The sequence below is a fragment of the Lactuca serriola genome, chromosome 1 (genome assembly GCF_051521515.1).
Source record: "Lactuca serriola cultivar US96UC23 chromosome 1, Lser_US96UC23_V15, whole genome shotgun sequence".
In the NCBI taxonomy this organism is placed as follows: Eukaryota; Viridiplantae; Streptophyta; class Magnoliopsida; order Asterales; family Asteraceae; genus Lactuca; species Lactuca serriola.
The window spans coordinates 90,041,817-90,066,658 of record NC_136408.1 but is presented as its reverse complement, the minus strand read 5'-3'; the positions used below and the strand labels follow the sequence as shown (position 1 = coordinate 90,066,658).

Here is a 24,842-nt window from a genome sequence, read left to right as displayed (position 1 = left end):
ATGAGATTATGTTTTGAATTTAATACTCGAAGTTATGTTATGACTTATGATACGTTTTTATAAATATGGTTTTAGTAATGTTTTAAAAAGAAATTTTTAGTCATGATTTTTGGGTCGTTACATGACCGCTGGTAAATGCTACGGCTACCTCGTAGTCTTACAACACCTTCCACCACTGGCTCGTCGACAGAAAAATGTTGCGGCTCTCCCGCCGCTCTACCATGCTCTACATGTTGTCTCTGCCCCTGACTACTAATACGAAAGCATCCCATGTCAACCGTTCTCAACATCCTCATTCCAACTCTCTCGAGTCCTATAGGCGATCCTCCAACCCGAATTCCCAACCAGAGACTAACCATCTTGTTCACATGAACTAACTGTTGGGAAGTTTCTCAAACTCTCAACGCTGAACTCCTCAACCCATCAGTCACTGTGCTACTTCCTTTCCTTCTCAGAGGTCGTTTACTCATTCTGGATCTACGTGCTCTTACAATTGTACACTCGGAGGGTTATCCCCCACTTTGATCCTGCTTATACCTTGCTGCTCAATGCTTGAGAGAATTTCCCAATCTTCTCTACTATAACGCAATCAATCTGCTGAGAACCCCCAACTTGCCACAACTAGGGTTCTAACTAATCCATCACTCAATAACACCTTCCTAAATCCATCGGACCACTACTGAGTTCCACACAAGCATGCTATAGTTACTGCATCCTAAGTAACCTGCTTCCATAGGGCACAACCCCCTAACTACCATTATATTATCCAAGGTATGCAGATGACATATAACTAAATCAAAAGCAAGCCACCTAATTCTAAAATACTTATACCAATAACGATGCAGAACCATAACAATATAATCATGAATAAAGAAAACAGAAAACGGAAAACACACACCTGCAACGGCCGGAGCTACTCGCGTCTCCATGGTAGTCATCTAAAAAGCCCTGCCTCCTACCGCAGGCACCTCTGCTCGACCTTGACGGGCATCTGTGATCCTCAGAGTTGCAGGGGCAGGTGCTATCACCCGTCCTACTGGAAGCAAACTAGGACACTGGGCATTGTTGTGGCCCCACTGACTGCAGTGGAAACATATCACATCCGATCCCTGTGTGGTGGTAGCAGTACAATCTCTGCTAAAATGACCAGTCTGACCGCACTTGAAGCAGCCCAAATCTCCACCACTTCCACTCCTACACACTCCCTCGTGCATCCTTCCGCACCTCACGCATCGGTCACGGCTCTGGTAATCCCTCGATATCGAATCTGACCCCTTGGTCCTTTTGCCTGAACCAGTGGCTACCTGAACCTCATCCGGCTTCCTCTTCCGGATCTATTCCAAATCAATCTCCCTCTCTCTAGCCCGAGCGATCATATCCCCCAACGTTTTGCAGCTGGACCTGCTCACAAACTGCCTGATGTCATCCCTCAACATCTCGTGGTATCGGCCCTTCTTCATCTCTTCATCCGCGACATACTGCGGAACAAGAAGGGCCCTCTCCCTGAACTTGGCGGTGATCTCCGCCACAGTCTCAGTAGTCTGCGTCAAATCCTGAAACTCCCATGCCAACTGCTGCACCTCAATAATTGGTGAAAACTCAGCCCTAAACCTGGCCGAGAAATCACTCCATGTCATCGCATCCAACGCCGCATCATCACCAATGGCATGTCCGACCTCCTCCCACCAATCTCGCGCTCTGTCCTTTAGAAGACAGGAGGCGAGTCTGACCTAGTCCCCCTCGGGACACCGACTCGAACGGAATGCATTGGCGACATCGGCCAACCACCTGTTGCTGGCAATGGGGTCCCTGGCCCCATGATAATCTGGTGCTCCGCAAGCTCTAAACTCTCGGAATGTCAAGGTACGCGCTCCCATCAAGGCCATCATCTCGGTACGGAAGGCTCCCAGCCTCTCATCCAAGATCTCCAATATACCCTCCTTGACCTTGCCAAAGATCACAGGAGTCTGATCTAGTATGCTGCGCGTAACCTCCGCTGATACAAACTCTCTCATACGCTTCTCGTGCTGCTCGGTCCCTGAACCTGAGCCTGATCCCTCTCTGGCGCCTGACCCGCCCACTGGTCTCTCACGTAATGTCACCATGCCGAAAACATATCACAATAACTATCTGAATACTCATCATTGTCGAGGGATCATACAAACACACTACAAGTTTCCCGGTCTCATCTCGGCCTTTCTCGAATCGAGTACGGATCCTCTGCTTTCAGTAGTACGGGCCCATACTACCTTCCACATCTATCCGTACTTTCCTCAAGAACTGTTTCGACTCCACCAGGTCCCTTTTTCTACTACTACTGCTCCCAACACTATCTCATCCTAGGCTTACCCTAAGGAAACCTCTGACTCCACCCAAACCAGTCCTCAGCTGCTGAAGGCCTCTTTGCGATGCTAATTAGCCATCACCTGAATACCATCACATGTGACGAGGCTCAGATAATCCTTCGAGTAAAAGACTCGTCCCTACAACGGTTAGACTTAAACGAGAGCTGCACAATAGGGCCAAATCCAGTACTTTGAGATTACTCAACCCTGATTACATGTGACGTGACGTATTCACCTAATGGCTATCTCCCACCACTCAGAATCCCACAATGCACAAAGCAAGCAACATTCAGACAAGGAAAAATCTAACCATAACATACTCAAGCAATCATAATCTCATATCAAGAATCTGTACTAGCATGTAGCATAATCCTATATACTCTGGCATAACCTAAACAGGCCACCCTACTACTGTCTAACTAGTATCATCATGCAGCTCAAAAGCATATATAACAGGCACATAAGGCATCCTCCCTAGATCCTTAGTCCTAATCTAGCATGCTGTTCTACTAACTAATAATCATAACATAAACTTGTATGGGTATTTTGGGGTACTTACTTGAGCTCAGCTGATTGCATGCACCACACCCTTTTCTCTTATCAAAGTTCTTTTCTTTCTGAATTCTTTTCGCTTTTCTAAAACTGTTTCATTTCTCAAAACTCTTTTACAAACTGTCTTTTCATTTTTAAAACTTCTATACCAATTCCTTAGTTTGAGTTCAGACACACCCGGGAGTATGTCTGAATCCCTCAAACCAAGGCTCTGATACCAACTTGTAACGTCCCAAAAATCACGACTGAAAATATTCTTTAAACATTACTAAAACCATATTTATAAAAACCATGTCATAATTCATAACATAATTTCAGAGTATCAATTGAAAACATATTCTCATTATCAGAGTAAAACATCTCAGGCTGTCTAACTAATGGTGTGTGTGCCATGCGATCACCCCGAGCTCTTGCCCCTCCCCCCCCCCCCCCCCGCTACCTGAAGTACCTGAAACCAAAACTGAAAACCGTAAGCACGAAGCTTAGTGAGTTCCCCAACCTACCACATACCCTGCACAAACACATATAGCACATCACGCCCGCTACTTCGGGCCTCGCCCCTACCTCAGGCCTCGCCCGCTACAATGGCCCCGCAGCTCCAGGCCCCGCCTGGCCTCAAGCCCCGATCAGATACATATCTGTTTCTTTTAGGCCCCGCCTGTCTCTGGGCCCCGCCCGCTAACCACATAATACAAAATAGCATATAACACATAACTGAACATACCCTACTGTATTCCTGTCCTAAGGCCTCGCCCCCATCCTGTTACTAGTGATCATGGAACCCCGTCCAAGCTCCTACTGTAAGTGAGATACGGGCCCCCGCCCACACTCACTCCATACCTATCTCAAGCCTCGCCCCTACTCTGCTACTAATGAGACATGGAACACCATCCATACTCTGCTATTTGTGAGATACGGGATCTCGCCCACACTCACCTCCCTACCAGGCACGTACATGCATCACACAGACAACAAGTATACTCTATCATGCAAACCACTCCTTGGGCACCCGCCCGGCATTGGACCTTGGTCCTGAATATCATAATAGCAAACAGTGCCTAGGGCTAACCCCCGGGTCTTCCTACTCATAATTACATGGGTCGGCATTGTGGCCGTAGACCCATTCACACAAAATGAAACTCACCTGCACTACTGAAATTTGTTGGTAACCCTCTGGCTGCTGTCCGACAATTCTCTGAACTGCTGATCCACTAGCTCCCCGAGCTACCAATATCAAAATACATATATATATATATATATATATATATATATATATATATATATATATATATATATATATCACTTAGATCCAAACTGAACTCTAGAAGCCAACTAAGTCCACTCTTGACAAAGTCAAAGTCCTAGTCTAAGTCAACCTTCCTGACTGACTCTACTCGCTGAGTTAACCCGTTGACTCGTCGAGTCCTTATACTCAGAAGCTCTCACAATACACCTCAACTTGCCGAGTCACCCCGTCGACTCGTCGAGTTCAACGATCTCCGAGTCCCATCCTGTCCAACTCACTGAGTCACCACTCAACTCACAGATCTAAGTCTTGACCAGAAAAGTTTGAGGTTCTGAGATCCAACTCATCGAGTCCAAGAACAGACTCGTCGAGTCCACGACAATCTTCAACAGACTCGTCGATTTGTTCTTCCAACTCGTCGAGTTCCTGCCTATCTTCATACAACTCGTCGAGTCCAAGAACAGACTTGCCGAGTAGCATCTGTTCTTAATCCATACAATGGCTTTTCGAGCTATGTTGGGGCTCCAAACTGTAGACCCACTCTTCTAAGGCCCATCCTTCACGTAAAGTTGCAAACTTTACGTGAAACCAAGGAGCTATAGGCTTAAAACTCTCTAGGGCTAGGGTTTGATACAAGCATGCTTCACCAACACACCAAAGACTGATACTTTATGGGTTTCTAAGCCAATACAACCCTAGATCCGAAGTAACAACCTGAGATCTGGACTTCTAACTCGAAATGGTTCCTTATCATGCCAAAATGGCCCCCAAAACCTCAACCAAGAAAAGATCTAGAAGCAACAAAGGCAAGGTGACAGATTTTTAACCTTCAAACTGATGCTCAAAACAAAAGGGTTGGATCCTCTAGCTCTTTAGTGGTCAAATCCTCCAAATCTTCCTCTTTCAAAATCCCCAAACTCACTTTCTTCCTTCTCTCACTCAATTTAGGGTTTGGAATCGTGTATAGCAGCTTCTGGCCGACAAGGGGGACTGAGGTGAGGACATAAGGTCCTTTAAATAGGGTGCAAACCCTCATATTAGGGCTTTTCTTGTTCAGACCAAACTCATCGAGTCCACTTGACGACTCGCCGAGTTGGTCACTTATATCTCGACACGGAACCAACTCCAACTCGCCGAGTTCACCCATGGACTCGACGAGTTGACCCCCTTGACTTAGGGTTTTCCTTTCCTTTCTTGGTCTTTCTGATTCTGAGTGTTACAAACGGGGAGGAAGATACAATACATGATAACAGAAAGAACATACTAAGATATTATAACAAAACAAACATAATAAGGTGCTATAGCATGGGACAACTACAGGATCTAATTATACCAATGAATAACCACTGCTAGAAAAACAGCCTTTTACGACGCTCATTGCGCGTCAAGGAAGGCCCTGTCATAAAGAGAGACGACGTGCATTTATGACGCTCATTTACGACGCGCAATTACGACGCGCGTTTACGACACCCAATGCGTATCAAGGAAGGCCCTGTCATAAAGGAAGACGACACGCATTCGTGTGTCGTAATCTTACGACGTGCGTGTTAATGACACGCAATGCGCATCAAGAAAGTCCCTGTCAAGAAAGGCCATGTCATAAATAAAGATGACACACATTTTTGCGTATCATAATTTTAAATGTTTAAAAAAAATATTATTTATAGATTTACTAATTTTTCATATTAAATAATACATTAAAAATCTCATAATACAAAATAAAATACCATAAATAACAAAGATAATTCATTTCACTAATATGTCAAATACAAATAATTATTCCAATAGTGAGTAAAGGTTATAAAAAAATGAACTCATTTATATACAATTGCATTATCTAGCTTACTATGTGCCAACAACTTCTATCTTTTTCCTTCTCTGCATAAGGGGATCTAATTGTACATTGTTACTAGAGGTTTTCCCTAACTATATAGCCTAATACTAGATTGCGTATCAAGGGACAGCTTCTGCAAAGTAATGTTATACAAACTAAAATGATATACACAAAGATGATAAACATCAAATTCCAACTAAGTAAAGTTGCATCTTGCCTTTCATAATTCTTGAAGACTAATGAACCTCTGCTCCGATAATTCTTGTGACCTGATCAAATAAAAGTCAAAAAATTAATATGCTAATATAATTAATAGAAGAATCAAACAAGGAATGTTAGTTGCAAATAGTTGTGCCAAATGTGAGTGGTCAAATGAGGGAAAAGTGAACATCTGAAAAGGGTCCTAACGGTTTGAATAGCTAATACCTATACAGACGACTTGTTGTCGGTATAGGTGTTTTTTTTGTTTTTTTGTTTTTTACTTTTTACATATTTTTTATATTTACCAAACCCGTTTTTTAGACATGGAATCATTTGAGCTGCTCTCTGCATCTCCTGTTTGGTTCTACTTGGATCTTGACTTTCTAACTTTTCTGAACAAGTACAGAGACATATATTACAAAAAGACCAAAATACCCTCGATTCCATATACACTCAAAAAACATGGAGGATTCATGTTATACCTTCAACTGCACCCAAATTGTTGATTTTAGAGGATATGAACTCACGCATGGATGCAATGGTTCATTCCATTCCATCCAACAAAACAAAACCTAAGTATAAACACAAGGAATCATACATCTGCAAGTTTGTGCCCACTCTTTAAAAGTTTCCACCTTTCCTTATCCAAACATAGCACTTTAATATCTCTATCATCATATAACAAAATTAGTTAAAAAAAACAGGGTCAGCAGGCAAAACAAGTCAAAAGTTGACAAAGTGTATTTAAATGCATACAACCTCCTAAATAGTTATTATTAATAAAATTAGATAGCTATTTTGATCATATGTAGTCATGTCTAAGTTTCAAAATTTTTAAAAGGGAACAATAGATTACACCTGAAGTGGATTGAAGTGGCAGCGAGATTTCTACGGGTAGGCTTCAACGGTGGTCTTCCAGTGGTGGCTGGTGGTCACTAAAAAACAACATATCAGTAAAAAAACCAAATCAAAGCATCCTTACCTGTTCTATGGGCAGTGACCACCGGATTTTGGGGTGTTCAACGGTGGTCCTCCGATGGTAGCTTGTGGTTACTGGGGATATACTGGAACACAACAACAAACTTCAACATGTTTTTTGTATTCAAAGATCTTGACCCGTGAAGGAGCTATAAAACCAGTACAAAACTGAAAGATGATATGAACTATGTAGAAGACCTCAACTTCTTGTCCTGATCAAGGCACTTCTTCTTGTTTATAACTATTGGAATATAAAAGAATAATGGATCCACAGAAACAGCAATCACACATGACAACACGAATATTTTGATCCACAGAAACAGCAACCATTGCCACGTGTCATTTTCATTTTATTTTTTGGGAGTTTTGTTTCTCCTGGTTTCCACTGTTTGGCTCTAGTGTGAGAAGTTGGAAATTGATCTTTTTGCTTTTTAGTGCCCTTTTGTCCCCCTTTGGCCTTCCCAACAATAGCCACAAGTTCCTTAAACAAAATTTAGAAGGTGGAACATGAAACTAAGGTTTTGAAAACCGGACCGGGCATCAAACTGGTCGTCTTACCGGTTCTTCGATGGTTCAACTGGTCTGACTGGTCAAAAAAACCGGATATATATATATATATATATATATATATATATATATATATATATATATATATTAAAATGAACTATTATTAACTATTATCCTAAACAATTAAGATGACGATTTGAATATTGTTGATAATTATATTTCAAAAATATATTCTTGCGTATTTTTTAACATGTAGCTTCTTGGTTAAATGGTTAAGTTGTTAAGGATATTTGAAAGAAATCGAAGTCCCTGTTTCGAAACTTGTCTCCACATGTTGCTATTTTAATTTGCCAGCAATTTCTTCTATCCCACATCGGTCACTTGATAAAACCTACAACCATTTAATCTTCTATAAAAGGATTGCCAATTTCCTTTTACCTCTAAACTCGGAGTTGTCCCACATCGGTAGTGAAAAGAAACACCCGTTGGTTTGATCCTCCATATAATGATAGTGATTGGACAAGTGACCAACATTTAAAGAAAAACCAGTTACTTAGCAGGTTGGACCGGTCCGGTTTAACCCGCTTTTCAACGAAATGTCCGGTTTAATACCGGTTCAGAAACAAACGGTTTTCGGGCTTGAAAAAACTAGTGACCTTACTGGTTTCCGGTTGAACCGGCCGGTCCGGTCCGGTTTTCAAAACCATAATGAAAGTGAACGCGAGTGATTAATCAAATCACATCATCAAAGAAGATACCATTTGAAGAAGTTGAGAAGCTCTTTCTTTTAATTGGGGAGCTCGAGGTAGGAAAGTTTCATGGTGTTGAAGTTCCACAGGAGCAATCTTCTACAAAAGGAAAAAGAGATGGACCTTGAGAAGTGAAGGAAGGAGAAGCTTCATCCCCTGAGCAGTAAGTTGAGACATCATAGCACGAGCAGCACATTCAGCAGCCTCCCAGACAGCAACAACTTGATCAGAGAACAGAAATAAAAGCAATGGTAACAAGTAGATCACATACCTGTAACAGAGAGACAGTGTTATCTATCACACATAGAATAGAAATACATAAATTAATAAATAAACAAAAACTGATTAATGGGAACAACTTATGGTTCGAACAATTTCCGAAGCTTTTCACAAAGGCACTCAAATGCCAGCAAAGATCCTTCACGACATTTGGCAGAATTCCTATGTGCAAGTCCTTCACGAAGAACAGTAGCAACTCCATATTTTTTCAAGCTAGATATTCCAAATCCTTTGATGACTCCAGCAAGTCCAGAAGTTGCACCACGACGTTCTCCGTATTTCTCACTCTTCATAACCTGATCTAACAGCCTAGTAACAAGTGACAATGCATCTTCCTAATGCCAAAAATAAAAATAGCAAAAGATTCAATTCAAAATGTTTCAGATGTACACTATTGTTGGATACACTAATACATACTTGCTTCGATTTCATTAATGGAGACAGGCAGCTTGAGACTGCCCTCTGTATAGCTTCTGATGGGGTGTTAATCACCTCCAGCAACTTCTCTACAACAGCATGGACCTTAGGATCATCCTGTTCAAGAAGAAAACGTTAAAAGAAAATCAAAAAGTAAAAAAGAGAGACCTTTAAAATTTAAATTTACTTCTAAGTGATTGACAAAATCAAACCTTAGACAAATGTTTTGCTAATGCTCCGGTAAATATCACCACGCCCTCACGTACCAAATCGTATTTCTCTTCATCTGAGGCCTAAGAAAGATTATATATTAACTTTAGGAGTTTCATACTTAATCTCAAGTGAAAATTTTGACTCACAGCATATACTGACCTTTTTGTTCAAGTAATTTTCAAATATAGGAAATAAAAGTGAGAGGTTATCTTTTCCATGTTTGTCAATGATCATGATACCAGCATTAATCATCCTTCCTCGAACATCAACATTGGTATCAGCCTGCAGTTGAAATCATCAAAAGTTTGAAAGCTACATTTGTATAATATCTAATCTAACTATCAAAAACTTTGAACAAAAAAATTAAAACTTTACCAAGGCTCGAGATATCAAGAAAGTCATAACAACCGGAAGGTCTTTGGTTCTAAGTACATCAGCTGCAGCATGTAAAGCCATTGCAATCACTTGTCTCCCAAACCAACCAGAATCAATCATATCCTCACCAACACCACTATCACGGATATAAAGAGAGAATAAAGTCGCAAGAGATTCCTGCACAAACATCAATCTGTATGAGAACATATATAACATATTTAAATGAATCAGATAAGAGTTGGTAGAAAATAGTAATCACCTGTAAAGTATCTGGGTACTCATCTAATACAACAACTAATGCATCAGAAGCAGCCACACGAACATTATAATTCACATGAGAAAGAGCTCTAAAGAGTCCAGAATAATCGGTCCCAAATTCACAGTCATAACGATCCCATAAATCCTCAGCCACTTCAGCCACCGACTGCATTACATATAATGTGGTAAATACTTGATATAAACTAATTTCCATCTAATACATGATTAAAAAAAATTGAATCTTCTACCTTTTCGGGATCATGTAAGGCGATCCAAATGCTGGTTGCAATTTCTACATCTTGAGGAACAGAACGGCTGGATATAGCTGGAATACATTTTGTAGCATTTAGACAAGCTAGTCTAACATGAAGGTCTTTCGCATAAACACCAGATAAAGCCTGAGGGTATAAATGTCAAGAAAAGTTAGGCTTGTAAGGGAATCAAGAAAATATGATTACATTGCTAATAATTAAAATGCTACATACAGGTGCTACTTCTTCAGATTGCAAACCAAGACACAACTCATTTAATGCTGGTCCAACAGACCCTTGATAGGAGGGTATAGCCCCAAGCACGTGATATAGAACCTGCCAAGTAGCACACAGTATCCATATGTTAAGCAAAATAGAATTGAAAAAGAAAAAAGAAATAATTTGTAGATAATTAGAAACTTAACTGAAAGCATTTTAAGTCTGGGGAGGGGTAATATTGGGTCCATATGTAGGAAAAGTATCCGAAGTACATCACCATGAAGCCGTGTCTTCTTAGGAGATGATAGTATTCTCTCCATTATCTATTGAACACAAGTAAAAGAAACATTAGTCTTTCTCAAAATCTTATATTGATTAGTGTTCTAGTAGCTATACCTGTCGAGTGCAACATGCTCCACTCTTCCATTATAAAGATGATGCGTAATACTCATATAATTGATTGTCACCAATAGCCCTTGAGTTGAGTCTTTTGAAAAACCTGTCAAATAAAAACTCAATCTCAATAATAGATGATACTTTGAAAACTAATTTGAATAAAAAGTTATAACGTGAGCTGCAATCAACACATTAAAAAGAAATCAACAGAGAAGAGTAGTAGGTAGGAAGTGTTGAGCTGGGGGGAAAGGTTTAAACCCGACACAACAATTCACCTTCACAGTCTCCACCATGTGGATTCATTGTAATCAGGTTTGAGGTGTTAACATACTTGTTAGAATATCTTGTTTACTCATGACTCTAGTGATGAATACTTTGAAAACGTGATTACTAACATGATTTGAACATGTTACAACAACAATTTTATCATGATAACTTCTTCTTGTAAATCGTATTCAAAATGGTGTAGAGAATAGATGAACTAACATCATTAGATTATTTTTTTTTCAAAAGAGAGAGCTCATAATAGAAAGAAGTGAAATTAGGGTTCAAGCCCTATACCTCGATTCCAGATTAGCATTTATTTAAACAAACCAAAAATAATAGAGTTGTAATTTGGAGTTCAAGTTTACCTTTTTAGCAACATACGAGGCAATATCCCCCATTTTGCTTTCAACCCATGAGGAAAGAATGAAGAAAGAATAGATCCTTAAGGAGTAAGGAAACGATTAAATTGAAGCTCATCTGCATACAAAATGCAAAACTAATCAAAATAAATGAAGATGTTTGGAGCGGTGAGCAATCAAAAGAAGTGGCTATAATTTCAAGAAAAAAGAAAAATACGCATGAACTTTATCAAAATATACCTACCGAATAATCCTACAAAAATAACAAACATGTGAAATTATAATCTTAAATATAGACTAACCATGGAGTCGGCGTGAAGCGGAAGTCAAGAGGGTGAGTCGACCACAATGAAGGGGAGATGGCGTTTAATGGGAATCCAAGTGTAGCAAGCAGCTTCGGGGGAAATGTCGCACCAAGAAGAATCTACTACGCAAATGAAATGAACTCCTTTAGTATTGAAGTCTCTAGCCTTATCTTGATGTCAGGATAACCGGAAGCAAGCAGGCAACTATCATACCACATTACGGAGGCGTGCAGAGGTGGAATTGATTTTCCGAAGAGGGTGAGGATGGATTTTCAAAAGCTTATGTGCAAAACCAAAACAATAATTGCAGTTTTTTTAATAAAGAATAGAGAGAGACATACCTGTGATTGGTAAAGAGAAATAGCAATTCAAAATTAGGTTATGAATCACAGAGAAGATTGAAGTCAGATGTGATGAATGGAAATGGAGGCGGTGAAAAGCGTGCGGTCATGAGAATCTCACCAATCAGTACCCAGTCGACGTTATGTGTTTACTTGATTTAGGGCTTTTGCTCTTTGCAGTTGGATGGAGTAATTAAACCGGTACCTAATCAACAATAGGTCAGTATTACCTAATTTTGGGAGAGTCATCTGCAATGTGTCAATTAAAGAGGGCCTAACAGTGGCAAGCAACATCGGAAGAAACAACAGGAAGAGGAAAATGCGAGAGAGGGAAGGCGAGTATTTAAGAAAAAAAATTATAGAACGAGTTATGAGTTGTTGAGGTGTATAGCAGAGATGGTATAGTGATTAGGGTTTGCAGATTGAAGGGAAAGAAGAGAACAAAGGGGATCTTGAAGCGGGTATTAAAAAATTTAAGAATTTTGAGGGGATTTCATTTCCCCCTTTTAAGAACGCGCATGTTAGTAAAAATCATAAAGCGACATTTATAGACAACGCACATTTTAGATAAAGTGTCCTCCGTGTCTTTATTTTTTTTTACACCAGACACTAATTTAAGGGCGCACGATAATGCGTGACCTAAATCCTTAAATTTTTTGAAGAGAAGACACTTTTTTAATGTTACTCTCTATTGCGTAACATAGATCAATGAGTGTCGTGGTTTGCGCGTCGTAAAATGGTCTTTTTCTTGTAGTGAACTAATGTATTGTTCTAAGCAAAAGGTGATATCTATATTAGGTATGCATGATCACATAACCTTAGTGTGAAGTTACACAGCCTAGCAACTCGTTTGCTGAAGTCGCGTTTGCTTCCCAGAATCTTTTGACAGGGAGAGCGTATAATATGGGAACTAGCCTTCACATTATGACCTTAATAAAACAAATATGTTTTAAGGTAATTAGTACGATCAGTATGTCAATTTATAAGACAACCGGTTACTTATATTTTCCCATTACTTTCATAAAGTGACAGTTCCACTTGAAAGTTAATGCAAACTATTTTCGAGTCAAGATAGTTATAAACTAGAGAAAAACTTACATATTTTCAAAATGACAAACAGAACAGTCAGGTCTAGTACATTTAGTAGAAAGGGGCCATATTGCGAAACTTATGATTCCTTAATATATACATCAAAGGATATATATATATATATAGGGCTATGTTAAAGTGTTTTTTACATTTATTGTGTGCTAGAATGCACCAATAGGAATTTAGTAAAATTATATTATTATTTAATTAAATAATGATAGATATTAAATGGTTTCCATAATTGTATGTATATTAAGTGATATCCATAATTATAATTTTCTCTTTATAGAAATTAATTAAATTCGTCATTAATGTCAGCAATAACATTCTTTCAGAATGAATTCGTATCTAGGTTTTTATGTCAGCAATAACATTATTTCAGGACTCACTCACTTAAAATATAATAAAGTTGTATGGAATATGAAGAATGAGGGTGTATTCTAATAGAATATACTCTCGTTCTCCTAGAATACACTCTTATTATTTTATATATGAATTCATTCTGAAAGAATATTATTATTGACATTAATGACGAATTAAATTAGTCTCCATAAAAATGAATTATAAATATGGATATCATTTAATATACATTTAATGTTTACTCAATTCTTATTGGTGCATTCTAGCACACAATAGATGTGAGAAACATTTGAACCTACCTCTCTCTCTCTCTCTCTATATATATATATATATATATATATATATATATATATATATATATATATATATATCAATAGGATCCGACAAGTAATAGGATGTGTGCTCTCCGCTTCACCACCTGTTCCTTGTTTGGTTGTGGGCTTGGAACGGATTCACCCAGTCTATTATCTATTCGATTCTATATATATATATATATATATATATATATATATATATATATATATATATATATATATATATATATATATATATGTTCAGTATACATTAAGTCATCATAAGGGTACCAGGTATGGGTCAGGTCGTAGGACACAAAGTCAATGCACAGTTTTCTAGTACAAATCATACTTTTCCAAACAAAACTTTTGGTATACAAAACTAGAAACTTGCCAGTAAAGGGTTTAATCCATTTTATTAAACCAATATAAACTTAAAAGACCTTAGGTGATTAACTATATAATACCTTAGTTTATACATCACGGTTGCATATCATTAATACCCAATAAGTAGTTGGATGTGTGCTTTCCGCCTTACTTCCTGTTCCTTGTTTGGTTGTGGGCTTAAGGCAGATTAACCCAATTAACTATCTATTCGATATTAGATCATATATAGCCAGTATAAACTAAGTAATTATAGAAATAATCAATGTGGTCACTATTTTATTATAAGAAATAAGGGTTTTCTTAAGGAATCTTGTCATTAAATATAACAGAACTGTTACAATTAACTCCATGAGTAACAAGTGATTACACCAGATTTATATACTACGATGATCAAACAAACAATGAGATGTGTGTGTTCCGCTTTAAGGCAGATACACATAATCGATTGTTTGTTTATTCTGAGTCTTATATAACTTGTACCCATTTAGTACTCATAGAAAGGATTGTAGAGTCATTTTTACTTATCTTTTATTAAAGTAGGAAATATATGATTTTCTGGAGGAACAGGCGAACCTTTCTAAACATAACTTACAACTTACATAACTTGCAACTTACTACATTTTTCAATTACATTTTACAAAAACTTTCTACAACTTACTTACATCACTAAAATCTTATGAACTCACCAGCTTAATTGTTGGTAAACTCTTTCAAATAACTTGTATTCTCAGGAAACTAGTAGACAGGTACCCGCGCTAGGAATTCAGAAGATGGAGCAGTATAGCTCAAAGTCTTGTTTTGTTATTTGCTTATGTATTCTATGTTTTGTGAACACACACATTGTAAGCACTTTCTTTCTAAAGAAATGGTTGTTCATTACTTTGCTTACTATGATGCATGTCTTGTGATACTAAACATAACGTCCCCCACCCCGAACGTTTTCGCCGTTCTGGTTTTGGGGTGTGATAGTTTTTTTGGTTTCTGGGTTCAGTTTTACTCACCCCTAGTGAATACATATATCTAATCTTAAATAACATTTTATTCTGAATATGTATTTAGTCTCTTAATCCTTGTTGATTACATTGCCTTAAAATTTTTGTTGCCTATTTCCAAAATCATTGGAGGGGCCGATAGTAGTTTTATTCTCAAATAACTTATTATCTTAATTTTTTTGGTAATAATAGTTTAAAAACCAGGGGGCCATGGCCCCTCGCAGCCCCAAAAGACATATATATATATATATATATATATATATATATATATATAAACGGATAAAGAAAAACCAAGTGTAGAAAGAATAGCAAAATCAATATAAAAAATTTGTACCTGGTTGAGGGCAAAAACAGGAAGATCGAATACATAGACCTTTGAAGAACTAAAACTATTTTCATATATCTAAGGGGGTGTTTGAATTAGCTTACTAGTTTATTATTTATTAGTTTATTTGTGGTAAGAATAAGTAATAAACAATAAGCAAGGGGGTATGTTTATTAAAATTAGCTTATTTAGCTAATTTCTAATACAATAACCTGATTTTTAAGGATTTTATCTAAACATTTAAACTTAGCTTATTGTGGTAGAAATAAACAATAAACAATAAATACTTTTTTTTCCTATCCAAAGTCCCCCTAAATCTTTTATATTCCATCGTCCACTTTTATACAATTAAAAAATATATAACCTTCATCTTCTAAACCCCACATCACTAATCTCAATGTCGAGTACATATCTTGCCGACCATGATGAACAACTTCATTTTCTTTAAAAACAAACAAGTCTCTCTTTGCCTCAATCCAACTACACCCTACCACTTTCTTAGTCTTTATATCTTTTTCTTTCTTCACTGTAGCTACACTTTCCCATTTTCCCCTCACCTCATAAGATTTACACAACACAATATAAGGTAACACACATAGGTTCCAATTCCACCATTATTTCAGCAACTTCTCTATAAATCCCAACTCTATATGTACCCCATAAACATCAAGAATCGACTTGCACATAAAATCATTGAGTCCACTGCCCATTGTTGTTATTATGTTAATTGTTTCATTAAGTTTTCTAGCTAATTTTATCATCAAGTCAATAATGGTGGTCAAATGGGTGGTTTGTTGGCATAACACGTATGCGTTCTCCATTGAATAAAAGATTAACAACCCTTCATTGATAAAACAACCATGTAACTCGTATAATTATAAATGTTTGCAGTTACGTGGGTTAGAATCAGGTTCGTGATTCACGGAAAAGAAGTCTAAATATCACATATTTACATATTAATTTTTACTTTCTTTTATTTGATATATTGTTTTATTTTACTTTTTCTAATAAAATAAACGGGTCATTTGTAAACCTGAACACAACTTGTATAATAAACGGGTTAACGGGTAAAAAAAACTCAACTCATACTTTTTTTTATCTTCGTTCTGATCAAAACAGAGGCTTTATCCGGCTAGTAAATATTGTAAACTTATAATAAAGGAAAATGATAAAAGTAATGCTAAAATGATAATCTGGAATATGATCTAAAGTTTTCGTACTCAGGGACTCAGTGTAGAACATGAGTACATGACATTAACCGGAAATAAAAATTGATTTATAAAAAGTTACAAATTTCGGTTTCAAAAACAAAATATGTCTCGATCAAAATTTCATCCCGAAACAAGTTTTAATGTTTGGAAAAATCGATTTAGATTTCTATGTGAAGATCCATCCTCCGACATGGCCTCCATAGCCATGCTTTTCAATTTCTCACAGTTCCTCGTTATCTCTCCACCTCCCATCACCGTCGCCAAACACCTCTTCATCTCTTCCCTCCCCACCACACCTTCACCATCCGCCACCGCCTTCACCCCATTCCCCCACACTTCCTCCACCATCTTTGCATTCATCTTCTGATCGGCATCCTGCGGATACCCCACCATCGGCACCCCACTTACCATGCTCTCCACCGTCGAGTTCCACCCACAATGCGTCACAAAACACCCGATGGCAACGTGGTTCAGAACCTCCACCTGTGAACACCATCTCACTATCAACCCACCGCCTTCCGCCGTGTAACGCCTCGACTCTTCATCATCCTCTCCTTGATTGCGAATGACCCACAAAAACGGGTAGCCTGATTCGATTAATCCTTGAAATATCTCATCTTTTTGATTTTTCTGTAACTTCACCAAGCTTCCAAAGGAAACGTAAACCACTGATTTCTCCCGTTTCGAGTCTAGCCATCTAAGATATGTTTCTCGATCGGAATCCCGAATAGTATCAATGACGAACGGCTCCTCCGTTTCGCCGGAATTCAATGGTCCGACGGAGAAGATGTTAATATGATCCGGTAGTGATTTAATCGATTCTTCTTCTAAGCCATCAAAACTGTTGATTAGTATGAATGAATTTGGGTGTTTTTCTAGGGTGTCTATGTGTTCTTGGGAAACATAAGCATATCGATGGGTGGGCATGAGAAAAGAAGGGATTTCACCATATCTTAACAAGGGCAATCCTGGTACTTTTATTGAACCAGTAAGGTCAATATTGGAATTTCCTACCCCACCTCCTTTCAAGAAATGGTAAACCACTGAAAAAGAAGCTGCGGACTGGAAGTAGAATAATGCTGACGGCACGTGGAGTTCACGCGCCACCTCTGCCACCCATGGAAGGGAAAGACCATAGATTAAGAAATCCACCTTTTGACCCTCTTTAGCTTTTGTTACCATAAGTTTTTTGAGGTCAATTGACCCAACGAGCTTGAGTTCTTGGAGGGAGCTTAGTTTTCCATCAGCACCGCCGCCGGGGAAGAAATGGTAAGATAGGCCGGGGACTGAAGGGAGGGTTTTTAGGCCGCTGACGGTGGTGGCCAGAGTGACTTGAGCACCGGCGCGTGTGAGTCTGGTAGCTAGTCGGAAAGTGGGGTTGATGTGGCTTTGGACGGGTAAAGATACGAGGAGGAAATGGTGGTGCTTCATGGTTATCGTTGGATTTAGTCAGTGTTGTTATACATATGGGGGCTACGAATAGAAATGATTACTCTATTTAGTAGGTATACAAATAGAATTTGCCTATATCGTCATTTTTTTTTTTTGATAGATTTGATATCACATATCTAAATCTAAATAATTCAATAAAATAAAATAAGATCTTATATGACATCACTGGTTACCTCAAGCCATCTTGATTACTTGACTTCTAATATTAAATCAACAAATAGGTTTAGTTGCATTTCTTGAACAAGCAAGTATGCACTTCTTTCACAATGCTATACTCATATTTAACTTTTAACTATATTGCACATAAGTGCTATATTATTTTCCTTTTGCGGTTTTCAATTTATTTATTTTTCATCTTTCAAGAATAATTTATATAAATTTTAATGCACAATAAATAAGTGCTATATTATTTTCCTTTTGTCAGTTTTGTGGCGCGTGTGAATTTGTTGGCTAGTCGGAAAGTGGGGTTGATGTGGCTTTGGATGGGTAAAGATACGAGTAGGAAATGGTGGTGCTTCATGGTGTTATGGTTGGATTTAGAGGAGTCTAGTGACTAGTGTTGTTATATATAAAAGGGTGTTTCGATAAGTATTTTAAAATTGTTGTAACCATTTTAAAAATTATATTCTCAATCACATAATCAAGAAGGTGTTTGTTTGTATCTGTTTTCTTAATTGATTATTGTGGTATGATGGATTTTTGTATTTAACCATTTCAAAGCTAAATTATTACTTTCATTTCGGTGTTATTTTTTTCCTCTTATATATTGTGCATTAAGATTTTTGCATGTGTTCTTAAAAGATGAAAAGTAAATATAAAATGATTTGATAAATAAAATAAAAAAGGAAAAAAGAAAATAATATAGCACTTATGTGACAATATAATGAAAAGAATGACATACTTGCTTACTCAAGACATGCAACTAAAACTATTTGTTAATTTAATATTAGAAGTTGGCATCAAGGAGGCTTGTGGTCATCTGTGATATTATTTTATATTTTTATTTTATTGAATTATTTTACATTTGTGATATCAAATCTACCAAAGTTGATTCTTGCATGGCAATGATGAAAGAACACGATATAATCAATTAACAAACAAATAGAAAGATTTTAGATTTTGGTATAAAGTTATAAATATAAGACACTAAGACTTTTTTATTACCTAACTAAAAAGATCTAATAAACAAACAAAACACAAAAGGATAAAAGATATTAATCATAAAGATGCAAAATATGACTTAAGAAGAATTACAACCACTTTTATATATCTAAATCTTTAATCTTCCATCATCCACTTTTATACAACTAAAATATATTATAACCTTCATCATCTAAATCCCACATCATTAATCTCAACATCAAGTACAAATCTTCCCCACCATGATGAACAACTTCACTTTCTTTAAAATCAAACAAATTTCTCTTCACTCCAATCCAACTACACCCCACCACTTTCTTAATCTTTCTATCTTTCATTTCTTTCTTCACTCTAGCTACACTTTCCCATTTTCCCCTCACTTCATAAGCTTTACACAACACAATATAAGGTAACACACACATAGGTTCCAAATTCATCAATATTTCAGCAACCTTTTCTATAAATCCCAACTCTCCATATACCCCATAAACATCAAGAATCGATTTACACATAACACCATTGAGTCCACTACCCATTGTTGTAACTATTTCAAGTGCTTCATTAAGTCTTCCACATTTTATCATCAAGTCGACAATAATGGTCAAATGTGTGTCTTTTGGTGTAACCCCATATTCGTTCTCCATTGAATAAAAGATTAACAACCCTTCATTGATCAAAGAACCATAATTGCAAGCTAATAGAATTCCATATAGGGTTACTTCATCTGGGGTGGGCCCACTTTTGAGTAATTCATCAAAAAGTTTAAGGGATTTGATTGTTTTTCCATTATAAGTAAACCCTAGAATCATGGTGTTCCAAGATATTAAATCTTTGACACCCATTTGGTCAAAGATGGTTTTTGCAGAGTCAATAGAACCACATTTGGTGTACATTTCAACAAGTGAGCTTGAAACAATAGAATCATTCTCAAATCCTAATTTCACAACCAAAGAATGCAATTGTGTCCCAACGACAGGTGGCAGAAAGAGGGAAGAACAACTCACCAAACAACTAAGTGTGAATTCTGTAGGCCTTATGTTTTTGTTTAAAGAAAGGGTAAAAATGTCCATTGCATTCTCCTCGAGTCGATTATTCACAAGGCTTGAAATCATTGAATTGCAAACACATGAATCCCAATTGTTGATTTCTTCAAAAACACGTATTGAATCGTTTATATTTTTACATTTTGAGAACATGTCGATAGCTGCACTTGAAAGAATTGTGTTTGAAAGAAACCCTAATTTTATGGATAAAGAGAATAACTGTTTCCCTGTTGATAAATCTTGATCGATGGTAGAAGTAGAACTAGAACATGAAGTCATAATTGAAGATATTGTAAATGCATCAGGTAGATGATTGGTTGTTCTCATGATGTTGAAGTGTTTATAAGCCAATTCTTTGTAACCCGATTTACTGAAACCTGCAATCAGTGTATTCCAGGAGATGATGTCGATTTGCTCCATATTTAGAAACACACCAAAAGCATAATCTAGAACGCCATGATTACAATACATATCAATCAATGAGTTCCAGATAATAACAGAAGAGAAATCGACTCCATTTCTTATCATGTTACAGTGGATTTCCATCCCATGATGAACAGATTGTATGAATGACAACACAATCGAATATGTGTAGTCACTTGGTGTTACTCCAAATGTTTGCATTCGTGAGAATAATCGAAGCGCACAATCGTGAAACCCACTAGAAGAGTACCCTGAAATGATGGAGTTCCAGCTCACGACATCTCGTTCAGGCATTTCATCGAACAGTTGGCGTGCTCCTTTAATGTCGTCGAGACTAATGAGAACTCGCATGTATATATTCCAAGAGAATACATTTTTGTTACGTATGTCATCAAACGCTTGGAAAGCGTCTTTAATGGTTCCGAATTTTGAGTAAAGATCAAGACAGCGATTACCCAAGAAAGTGTCGGCGTTGCAAAGACTGAGCTTTATGAGTTGGGCATGAACGATTTTAACGGAAAATAATGACTCTAATGAGAGACAGTGATTTAAGAGGGTTGAAAAGAAAGTTACTCGTGGAGAACAGACCATATTCTTTCTTGTTTCATGATATCATCATAGCTTCAAAATTTTGAAGCTTCGATATGGTAAGTTACGCCATCATGTTGATATGGTCAGGTTTCTTTACACAAAATGCTTGGCAAACACTCTTGAGCCCCATCTCTAAAGTCTAACCCAACACTAAATTTTATCTTTACACAAAATGCTATGTAAAATTGCTATATAAAACTAAATAAGTAAATATTATATCATATGTGTTATCATTGTGACCTTATGTTATTAATTAAAGTTAAATCTACTCGATAAATGAAATATTTTTTTTAACATGTCATATTTTCATTGATTTAGTCACATGTCATTTTGTTTGTGATCTTTTTCAATTAAATCTTTTCCACGTGGCATTTTGTGGTTTTTTATTTTTATTAAATTTCATATAATATTTAATTAAATATATTAATTGAAATAAGTATAATAATAAATGCATTTCAATTTCCTTAATTGAGTTTCCTTTTAATTTCAAAATTTGTAAATTAAAGCTCATTAGTTTCATTTGTTTATTTATCTAAATTATTTGTTTAAATTTAAAAGAGATAAAATATTTTAATTTTAATAATTCAATATTTTTCTAATTTTTCTTATAAATTCAAATCTCTCAAATGTTTAGAATTTCATATTTATTTATTTTTAAATAAAATCATATAATACATGAGTCTTACACCTAGTACACTAATACAAAACGAGCTATTGACGTTAATGACATTTTTCTAACAAAATGTAATGATCAACTCAAATGTAAATTCATATAGTAACCATGGTTTTTTAACAAGGTTTTTCGAAAATGACGCTTTATTTCGAATTACTAACAAGGGATTTTTTATTTAAAACTTTTTTTTAAGTTTGACTTCCGAAATTCATTCAAGACGTTCTAAAAAACAAGTTCTAAAATCTTGTAACCACAGCATATAAATAAGAATGAGTTCAAAAAAATATGAAGGAACGTGAGATTTTAAGTAAATTTTGTTATTTATCTTGGTAAATGTTCATATCATTTATTGGAAATCATAACAAAAACTAGTTAAAGAATAAAGTATTATGTTCATTTTGTTCGAAACTACTTTGAAATTTGAAATTTGAAATTATTTTGAAAAATGCTTATTTTAGTGAGAACTGAAATTATATATGTTATGACTTATTGAATTTTGTTTTTCTCTGAGCTTCCATCGGACCAAGAAAATTAGAAATGATAGCTTGCGATTTGGAAACCAGCTACTTTGATATACGAACAAACAATTTAGGCTCCTTCTGATTCAATTTTCTTTTGTATAGATTATATATATATATATATATATATATATATATATATATATATATATGTGTGTGTGTGTGTGTGTGTATGTGTGTGTGTTTCTCTTACATGAACTTTGCTAGTTGCCATTTGAACCAAATCAACATACTTTGTATTTGCAGGAAAAACTATATCATACTCCCTTCATTATGATGTTATGCATTGCATAACACAATTTATTCTTTGTCATGTACCTCAGATATGCATAACATCTCTAAAAATTTAGCATGTCATATCCATTTTTTTTTCTGAAATCTAACTTCTCTTTTAACTTTGTGTTTGATAAATGAGCTTAGTAGTATATGGTAAGAACGTTTTTCGAAATTTCAAAATAAATATATCTTTTCCGAAAACGTCTTATCACTTAAAGAAGTTTGAAAATTTTTAAACGTTAGAAAATTTCTGATTGCTTGTTGTTAGTAAAAGTAGTTTGAAAACTAGATTCATTTCGATAATGTCATAAAAATGTGTATGATAATCTGATTTTTTTTTTCTTTTTGAAAATTACAGATTTGGAACATTGTAGTTATTTTTCAAATTTTGAAATTGTGTGGTCATTATGTAGGACAAGTTTTTTTTATATGGTCATTGAGATCAATAGCTCATTTACATATACTAGTCTACAAAAACCTAAATTCAGGTTTTCGAACTTGCTTTTCATTTTCGAAAACCTAAATATAATGTTATATTGGTTGGATTTGTGTTTCGAATAGCGCATTTAATGTGGTCATTGAGATCGATAGCTCATTTGCGTATATTCGTCTATGAAAACCTAAATTTAGTTTTTCAAAAATGTTCTTCATTTCCAAAAACCTAAATTCAATATTATATTGGTTGGATTTGTGTTTTAGCAACTATTGCAACGTAAGATTGGGTATATAAACATATGTAAATAGTTTTTTTTAAATGTTGTAACAACTTTCGAGCATGTTAGAAACTTAGTAATTACTTGTTATTTTGGTAGATTTATGTTTTAACATCTTTCGTAGTGTATATTAATGTATAAGATATCCTGGGTGTGTCAGGGTTTTGTTTTTTATAACTAAAAAGAGAAACAAATACGAAACTGATGAATATGTTCAAAAAAGAATTAGATGTTTGACACTCCGATGAAAGATTGTAAATTTATTATGTTTTTAATTGTTGTGGTTTTATTACATCATCTTTCCTTTTAGGGGGAATTTCATATATACACATCTTAAAAAGACCAATATGACTCTAAAAATGATATTTTACCCATAAAGAACATTGAAGGATAGGTCGAGTTTGGTATTTTTTGTCTTTAAACGACATCAAAATTCACTCAAAAAACTTGTTATGTTGAAGAGAATATAGTTTGAATCTTAACAAAGTCAATAAATTAATTAATTATAATTAAAAATAGTGGAAAAAAATAGACGACATATTGTAAATTTATTATGTTTTTAATTGTTGTGGTTTTGGTAACGATCTTTGATATTTTTAAGAGCTTTGAACTTTTATTTTTTAATAAAAAAATTCGAATTAAAGAAAAATTTTATTTGTCATCACCAGATTTTAACTTTTATTTTAAACAATAAGCATATATCCAGCTTTTAATTTTTTATTTTATATATTTTATATTTCTAAAAGTAAAACAACTATTTTTATTTTTATCAAACAGTTTTATATATTTAAAAACTACAATGTATTTATGAAACATGTATTTCGATAGATACACTGAAATTTGTAATAATATTAACTAGAAAGGTTACCCCCGCTACGTGGGGTCAGAAACTTTCAATATTGTTTTCGAATCGATAAATATGACAGACGTATAAAGTGTAAGGATGAAAAGCCCGAAGTTTGTCCCGGACCGTTTTATGAAAAAATGTAAAAGTTTTGACTGCAATGATCAGAAGTTTCAAAACGGTTAAAGAATTAAAGGGATAGAAATTAACAATTTTTTAGAAAATGGATCAAAGTTGTCAAACCGTTAAAGTTTTATTAAAAAATGAGGAGCAAAGTGGAGGGAAAAAAAAAAAAAAAAAAAAAAAAAAAAAAAAAAAAAAAAAAAAAGTCCAATTTACTATTCCTAATCCTAATCCTAAGTTGCTATCTTTAATATATATATATCTATTAATTAATATTTCGTAGTATGAAATAACAAC

General features: G+C 35.7%; 2 protein-coding genes and 1 pseudogene across 2 annotated transcripts; all 3 read right to left on the bottom strand.

Annotated features, from left to right (window-relative positions):
- Window positions 1–8,767: 8,767 nt before the first annotated feature.
- On the bottom strand, window positions 8,768–16,359 carry LOC145058755 (protein ILITYHIA-like). Its single transcript, XM_079006653.1, has 13 exons — window positions 16,195–16,359; window positions 15,903–16,095; window positions 11,691–11,699; window positions 10,835–10,923; window positions 10,697–10,747; window positions 10,440–10,541; window positions 10,203–10,352; window positions 9,956–10,120; window positions 9,697–9,873; window positions 9,481–9,603; window positions 9,321–9,401; window positions 9,109–9,225; window positions 8,768–9,026 (listed from the first exon to the last, which is right to left on the bottom strand). Exons 1-13 carry the CDS (start codon window positions 16,357–16,359, stop codon window positions 8,772–8,774), a joined length of 1,677 nt encoding a protein of 558 aa, XP_078862779.1. The 3' UTR covers window positions 8,768–8,771.
- A 357-nt stretch (window positions 16,360–16,716) lies between these two features.
- On the bottom strand, window positions 16,717–18,252 carry LOC145094913 (crocetin glucosyltransferase, chloroplastic pseudogene; annotated as a pseudogene).
- A 1,151-nt stretch (window positions 18,253–19,403) lies between these two features.
- LOC145094903 (Tetratricopeptide repeat (TPR)-like superfamily protein) lies at window positions 19,404–21,548 on the bottom strand. Its single transcript, XM_079032890.1, has one exon. The coding sequence runs from the start codon at window positions 21,396–21,398 to the stop codon at window positions 19,509–19,511; it is 1,890 nt and encodes a 629-aa protein (XP_078889016.1). The 5' UTR covers window positions 21,399–21,548; the 3' UTR covers window positions 19,404–19,508.
- Window positions 21,549–24,842: the final 3,294 nt, after the last annotated feature.